At 41.0% G+C, this 8,392-nt stretch overlaps 1 protein-coding gene across 1 annotated transcript; it reads left to right on the forward strand.

Annotated features, from left to right (window-relative positions):
* The first annotated feature begins 3,558 nt into the window (after window positions 1–3,558).
* Window positions 3,559–5,534, forward strand: LOC103010387 (ubiquitin carboxyl-terminal hydrolase 48-like). Its single transcript, XM_057546305.1, is given in 2 exon segments — window positions 3,559–5,011; window positions 5,428–5,534. Coding segments are annotated over 2 exon segments (1,560 nt in total).
* Window positions 5,535–8,392: the final 2,858 nt, after the last annotated feature.

Here is an 8,392-nt window from a genome sequence, read left to right on the forward strand (position 1 = left end):
TCAGAGTAAGCTGGGGTCAATTCTACCCCACCTACCCTGTGCAGCATTCCGTTGTGTTCCTGTCAGAGGATCCATGGGTCAAATCACCTTTGACTTGACTCTGGAAAACCACACTGTCACCTGAAGAGGGCCGAAGGGGGGGAAAAAATCATATAAATAGTTAACATTAATTTCCAGTGGGAATTAGCTCCTCTTCCACATGTTTTTGCGCAAATATGAACTAAGTCAACAGGTGATCCTAGAAAAAGCACTACAAGCATCTTTCTGGACACTTGGCTGAACCTGATGCTCTACTTTCCCACTGAGTTATTAAAAAGCTAAACTTCATACCTGAAATCTAATAGCTTTTAAAGATGTAAGAGATTATGTAGATTCATCTGTAAGGAAAGGCAATAGAAAAAGTATTCTTATCTTCATCCATGACTCTCCTCACATTGTTTTGTGCCAATTTCTAGATGTATATACAGAATATGATCCCAACAACCTAACAGGCAACAGAGCACCTTTAGTCTCCCATGAACATTCAGTCCTAAGAATAGACAAGTCAGTGTCACAAAAGAGAAGAAATCATTCAATTTTTTTTCACTCAAAAAAGTTCATTCAAATTTTTAAATTATCCTCTCCTATTGAATGAGCTTTGGTTTTAGTTTTTATTTAGGTTTTCTTTGTAGTCTTTAAAAATCCCTTGCTTATATCCTCCGAACTCTCAGCTCCTTACTTTAGTTGATAATATTCAGTATTTCCTTTGGTGCTGTGAGGGGATTTGTTGGAAGAATAAACATAAATGTCCATGGCTAATAATTACCCAATTGTTATTATGTGTCAGGCTTACAACAACTCCATGAGGCAGGTTCTATATTAACCTGAGATTTGGAATAAATATTAAAGTAACTTAGAGTCTTGACTTACTTTTTTTTTTTTTTTTTTTAGCAAGTGAATGTCAAGATGGGTATTTGGACCCATCACTGCTTCTTAATCCCAGTTTCTTTCTTTTTTTTTTTTTTAATTAATTAATTTATTTATTTTTGGCTGTGTTGGGTCTTCGTTTCTGTGCTAGGGCTTTCTCCAGTTGTGGCAAGCGGGGGCCACTCTTCATCGTGGTGCGCGGGCCTCTCACTGTCACGGCCTCTCTTGTTGCGGAGCACAGGCTCCAGACGCGCAGACTCAGTAGTTGTGGCTCACGGGCCCAGTTGCTCCGCGGCATGTGGGATCTTCCCAGACCAGGGCTCGAACCTGTGTCCCCTGCATTGGCAGGCAGATTCTCAACCACTGCGCCACCAGGGAAGCCCTTGATTTACTTTTTAAAAAAATCTTCATTAACTCAAACTTGAACATTAAGCTAAGAACTAAAACTATGAACCTAGAAGAAATCATACTAGAAAATCTTCATAAACTTGAGTAGGCAAATATTTCTTAGATAGACCAAAAAAAATCATGTTTTTGAAAGATGCTGTTAAGAAACTAAAAAGGCAAACCACTGATTGGGGGAAAATATTTGCAAAGTTATATCAATAAATAATTCTTACAACTAAGTAAGAAAAGGATAACCTGATTTTAAAATCATTTGAACAGACACTTTGCTAAAAAAGATATATGAATTGCACAAAAATGCATTAAAAGATGCTCAACGTCATTAGTCATCAAGGAAATGCAAATGAAAACTGTGACAGAATACCACTGCACACCCACAAGGATGGCTAAAATCCAAAAGAGTGACAATACCAACTGATGGTAAGGTTGTGGAGCAATTATAACTCTCATATATTGGTGTGGGAATGCATAATACAACCATTTTAGAAAACAGTTTGGCAATTTCTTATGTAGATATACACTTACCATATGACTCAGCATTCCCAATCTTAGAAATCTTCCAGTTAACAATGAAAACATACATCCACAAAAGATGTGTATTTTATTCATAAATTAGCTTTTAAATAATTGTCCCAAACCAAAAAAACACAAATCAACTTGTAAATGGATAAACAAATTGTATTGTATTATTATATCTATACGATGGAATATAACTTAGCAAAAAGAAAAAAAAAGAAAAAGAAAAAAAAGAAAGAAGCAGACTCCTACACAAGCAACGACATGAACAAATCTCAAATCATTATACTGGTTGAAAGAAACCAGGCATAGAAGACTGCATATGTCTGACTGTAGGTATAGGAAATTCTGGAAGAGGCAAAACAAGAGTGACAGAAAGCAGATCAATGAGTGGCAGGGGCTGGGAGTAGGGGGAGGAGAATTGTGGGGTAGTGAAATCTTCTATTTCTTCATTGTGGTGGTGGTCACATGACAGGATACATTTGTCAAAACTTTTTGAACTCTACACTTAAAATGGGTACGTTTTTATTACACATAAGTTATGCCTCAATAAAACTGATGAAAAAATTCTCAGTTAATGTGCTAGGATTATACGAAGAGACATTAAAACGTGGCTTCCCTTCCCGTATTCTTATGTATGCTACACTTACCCTAGGATTTTGGCATCAGGAATAGGTTTTTTTATAAGCTGCTATCAGGGAGGGCACAGATACAGTCCAGAATTGTGCTGCCTGATATAGGAGCCACTAGACACATGTGGCTATTTGAATTTCAATTAATTAAAATTAAATAAAATTTACAATTTAGTTGCTTGGTCACCCCAGCCACATTTCAAGAGCTGAACAGCCACATGTGACCAGTGGCTACTGTATGGGACAGTGCAGTTATATAAAGCACATTTCCATTGTCACAGAAACAGGACTGTGCTGGCCTAGAACACATTTCTGAATAAATTTTGTAAGCAAATAGCAAATGCAGGAATCTGAAAGCCTTTGGTTTACAAAAGACAAGCTTTGTTGAAAGAGAAAGAGTGTGCCCTTCTCCACCCTGCCCCCCGTTCCCCCTCCCCCCCCCACACCCGCCCAGGGTATTAAAGTATCTAAGAGTGAGCGGTCAGCTTAGAGTCCCACTGAATAGCGCAGAGGGTGCGGAGGATGAGAATCAGTCATGGTGGGTATCACAACTTTCAAGAGAAGGTGTCAGCCTACAAGAACATGGACTAGTCAAGATCAACAGACACCCAGAAGTTATCAGCAAATACGGAGAAAGTCAGGCAGACAAGGCATCAGTCTCAGAATGCCAGGAAAATATCCAAGGCCCCTTAAGCTTAGATAACCTTAGAAATGAAAAAAAGGAGGGAAACCTCAGGGGAGTAAGAGGTCCTAGAATTTGACTTGGGAGCTACTAAAAGTAGACACGGGCTTTAAATGCAGATGCTCATGTTACGGTGAGTTGGCAAGACAAAGTTGTCAGCCAGCAATAGAAATAGGCCTTGTAATCTAACATGAATTCCGTTAGAGGAAAATAAAAAAGATACTGTTGCAGCTCAAAAAATTCATCTAACTTTATCAAATCAGAAGTTTTCGGCCCGCTTGGAAGACTAGCGGTGCGCAGGACGCTATCCTGGACAGAGGCTGAGACGCCGCTTCCCCAGCAGTGCCGGTGGCCGAGCCCATTTGGGCGGCGACAGCAGCAGCGCCGGGCTCAGGAGGCGCTCCTCGGGCCAAGGCCATGGCCCCGCGTCTGCAGCTGGAGAAGGCGGCCTGGCGCTGGGTGGAGACGGTGGGGCCCGAGGAGGTGTCGCAGGAGCACATCTGGCTGGAGCCCTGCATCCGCGGCGTGTGCAGACGAAACTGCAAAGGAAATCCGAATTGCTTGCTTGGGATCGGTGAGCACATTTGGTTAGGAGAAATAGATGAAAATAGTTTTCATAACACTGACGACCCCAACTGTGAGAGGAGAAAAAAGAACTCATCTGTGGGCCTCACTAACCTAGGAGCTACTTGGTATGTCAACACATTTTTTCAAGCGTGGTTTCTTAACCTGGAGCTTCTGCAGGCGCTCTACTTATGTCCAAGCACCTATAGTGACTACATGATGGGAGGTGGTATCCAAGAAGAGAAAGATGAGCTTCAAGAAATTTGTGAGCATCTCCAGTACTTATTTGCCTTGTTGCAAATCAGTAATAGTTGCTACATTGATCCATCGGGATTTGTTAAAGCTTTGGGCTTGGACACAGGGCAGCAGCAGGATGCCCAAGAATTTTCAAAGCTCTTTATGTCTCTTTTGGAAGATACTTTGTCTAAACAAAAGAATCCCGATGTGAGGGGCATTGTCCAACAGCAGTTCTGTGGGGAATAAGCTTATGTAACTGTCTGCAATCAGTGCTGCAGAGAATCTAAGCTTTTATCAAAGTTTTATGAGCTGGAGTTAAATATCCAAGGCCACAAACAGTTAACAGACTGTATCTCAGAATTTTTGAAGGAAGAAAAATTAGGAGACAATTGGTACTTTTGTGAAAACTGTCAAAGCAAACAGAATGCAACAAGGAAGATCCGACTCCTTAGTCTTCCTTGTACTCTGAACTTACGGCTAATGCATTTTGTCTTTGACAGGCAAACTGGACATAAGAAAAAGCTGAATACCTACATTGGCTTCTCAGAAATTTTGGATATGGAGCCTTATGTGGAACACAAAGGTGGGTCCTATGTGTATGAACGCAGTGCAGTCCTCATACACAGAGAAGTGAGCACTTATTCTGGTCACTACATTGCCCATGTGAAAGATCCACAGTCTGGTGAATGGTATAAGTTTAACGACGAAGACATAGAAAAGATGGAGGGGAAGAAATTACAACTAGGGATTGAGGAAGATCTAGCAGAACCTTCTAAATCCCAGACATGTATACCCAAGTGTGGCAAAGGAACTCACTGCTCTCGAAATGTGTACATGTTGGTTTATAGACTGCAAACTCAAGAAAAACCCAACATAACTATTCAGGTACCAGCCTTTCTTCAAGAGCTGGTAGATCGGGATAATTCCAAATTTGAGGAGTGGTGTATTGAAATGGCCGAGATGTGTAAGCAAAGTGTGGATAAAGGAAAAGCAAAGCATGAAGAAGTTAAGGAGCTGTACCAAAGGTTACCTGCTGGAGCTGGTCTGTTAAGATCTTCTGGGACAGGCGGTACCCAATCTGAGCTACTAGCTCCAGGTGGGGACCCTCACAACATTATCTCTCAGGGCCTGACTAAGGTCTGGTTTAGAGCCTTGTGGGAGGTCTCTGGGTGGGGGAGACTAGGGTAGTGTAAAGGATGTAGCTTGCCACGTGGATGTGGCACATGGGGTGCACTCACCCCACTTCCCTGGTTGTGCAAAGATTGCAGAGCATGCAGACAGACCTCTGTTGTGGCTACCCAAGAAGGAAACCAAGGAGCCCTAGTGAATTTACAGACTAGTGAAAGTAACAGCCACTTATTGAGCACCTGTTAATCAGGTGCCACCAGGAGCAGCACAAACCTGTTTTGTGATCTCACTCTCGGTGCCTATACATCTGCAGTCATTCTGTCACTTCCTAAGGCATTCTTGTCCTTATTGCTGAAGATCTGAGAAGAAAGTTTACCTGGGCACATCGCCTCAGGGAGCTCTCACTTCGTGAAGAAGCTCAGGGTAAAGGCACAGCCGCCAAAGCAGGAGTGAGAGCAACTTGACGCTAGGAGGGAGACCCCAAAGAGGCCACGGCCACAGGAGCCTGGAGTCCTGGCCATTGTCAGCCTTCCCTGAGGGCTTCAACTGGGCCCCTCAGGCCACGCTCCGGCTGAGCACCGCCCGCCTCACAGACCCTGTGTTGCTTCGCATTGCCGACCCAGTCATCCTGTTGCCAGAATGAGTTGAAGTATGAAAATTGCTCGTCAGGACAAGGCATAGCACGGGCCTCTTCTGTGTGGTTTCACTTGCCAAAGACTACTATCTTGATAATTCCGTGTGGTTGACAGGGTCTTGGTGCTCTGGCCTGAGCCTCTGAGGTGGGAGAGCCAAATTCAGGACACTGGACAACCAGAGACCTTCAGGGCTCTTGTAAGAGGCAAGAGCTCTCCCAGAGATCTCCGTCTCAATGCTAAGACCCAGCTGCATCCAACGTCCAGCAAGCTACAGTGCTGGAATCCCCATGCCAAATAACTAGCAAAAGAGGAACAGAACTCCACTCATTAGCAGGGAGGCTGCCTAAAATCATACTAAATTCACAGACATCCCAAAACACACCACCTGACATGCCCCTGCCCACCAGAAAGACAAGATCCAGGCCCACACACCAGAACACAGGCACCAGTCGCCTCCACAAGGAACCCTACACAAACAACAGAACCAACCTCACCCACTGGGGGCAGATACCAAAAACAATGGGAACTACGAACCTGCAGCGTGTGCAAAGGAGACCCCAAACACAGTAAGTTAAACAAAATGAGAAGACAGAGAAATATGCAGCAGATAAAGGAGCAAGGCAAAACCCTACAAAGCCAAACAAATGAAGAGGAAATAGGCAGTCTAACTGAAAAAGAATTCAGAGTAATAATAGTAAAGATGATCCAAAATCTTGGAAATAGAATGGAGAAAATACAAGAAACATTTAAAAAAAACCTAGAAGAACTAAAGAGCAAACAAACAATGATGACAACACAAGAAATGAAAATAAAAATTCTCTAGAAGGGATCACTAGCAGACTAACTGAGGCAGAAGAACGGATAAGTGACCTGGAAGATAAAATAGTGGAAATAACTATCACAGAGCAGAATAAAGAAAAAAGAATGAAAAGAATTGAGGACAGGCTCAGAGACCTCTGGGACAACATGAAACACACCAACATTTGAATTATAGGGGTCCCAGAAGAAGAAGAGAAAAAGAAAGGGTCTGAGAAAATGTCTGAAGAGATTTTAGTTGAAAACTTCTCTAACATGGGAAAGGAAATAGTCAATCAAGACCAGGAAGTGCAGAGAGTCCCATATAGGATAAATCCAAGGAGAAACATGCCAAGACACATAATAATCAAACTATCAAAAATTAAATACAAAGATAAAATATTAAAAGCAGCAAGAGAAAAGTAACATATAACATACAAGAGAATCCCTGTAAGGTTAACAATGGATCTTTCAGCAGAAACTCTGCAAGCCAGAAGGGAGTGGCAGGACATACTTAAAGTGATGAAAGGGAAAAACCTACAACCAAGATTACTCTACCGAGCAAGGATCTCATTCAGATTGAACAGAGAAATTAAAAACCTTACAGACAAACAAAAGTTAAGAGAATTCAGCACCACCAAACCAGCTTTACAACAAATGCTAAAGGAACTCCTCTAGGCAGGAAACACAAGAAAAGGAAAAGACCTACAATAACAAACCCAAAACAATTAAGAAAATGGTAATAGGAACATACATATCAATAACTACCTTAAATGTAAATGGATTAAATGCTCCAACCAAAAGAATTAGACTGGCGGAATGGACACAAAAACAAGACCCGTATATATGCTGTCTACAAGAGACCCACTTCAGACCTAGAGACATATACAGACTGAAAGTGAGGGGATGGAAGAATGTATTCCATGCAAATGGAAATCAAAAGAAAGCTGAAGTAGCCATTCTCATATCAGAAAAAATAGACTTTAAAATAAAGACTATTATAAGAGACAAGGAAAGACAGTACATACTGATCAAGGGATGAATCCAAGAAGAAGATATATCAATTGTAAATATTTATGCACCCAACATAGGAACATCTCAATATATAAGGCAAATGCTAACAGCCATAAAAGGGGAAATAGACAGTAACACAATCATAGTAGGGCACTGTAACACCCCACTTTCACCAATGGACAGATCATCAAAAATGAAAATAAATAAGGAAACACAAGCTTTAAGTGACACATTAAACAAGATGGACTTAATTGATATTTATAGGACATTCCATCAAAAACAAGAGAATACACGTTCTTCTCAAGTGCTCATGGAACATTCTCCAGGATAGATCATATCTTGGGTCGTAAATGAAGCGTCAGTAAATTTAAGAAAATTGAAATCATATCAAGCATCTTTTCTGACCACAATGCTATGAGATTAGGAATCAATTACAGGGGGAAAAAAACGTAAAAAAACACAAAAACATGGAGGCTAAACAATACGTTACTAAATAACCAAGAGATCACTGAAGAAATCAAAGAGGAAATCAAAAAATACCTAGAGACAAATGACAATTAAAACACGATGATCCAAAACCTATGGGATGCAGCAAAAGCAGTCCTAAGAGGGAAGTTTATAGCTATACAAGCCTACCTCAAGAAACAAGAAAAATCTCAAATAAACAATCTAACCTTACACCTAAAGGAACTAGATAAAGAAGAACAAACAAAACCCAAAGTTAGCAGAAGGAAAGAAATCATAAATAGCAGAGCAAAAATAAATGAAATAGAAACAAAGAAAACAATAGCAAAGATGAATAAAACTAAAAGCTGGTTCTTTGAGAAGATAAACAAAACTGATAAACCATTAGCCAAACTCATCAAGAAAAAGAGGAA

This window comes from Balaenoptera acutorostrata, chromosome 5 (genome assembly GCF_949987535.1).
Source record: "Balaenoptera acutorostrata chromosome 5, mBalAcu1.1, whole genome shotgun sequence".
Lineage (NCBI taxonomy): Eukaryota > Metazoa > Chordata > Mammalia > Artiodactyla > Balaenopteridae > Balaenoptera > Balaenoptera acutorostrata.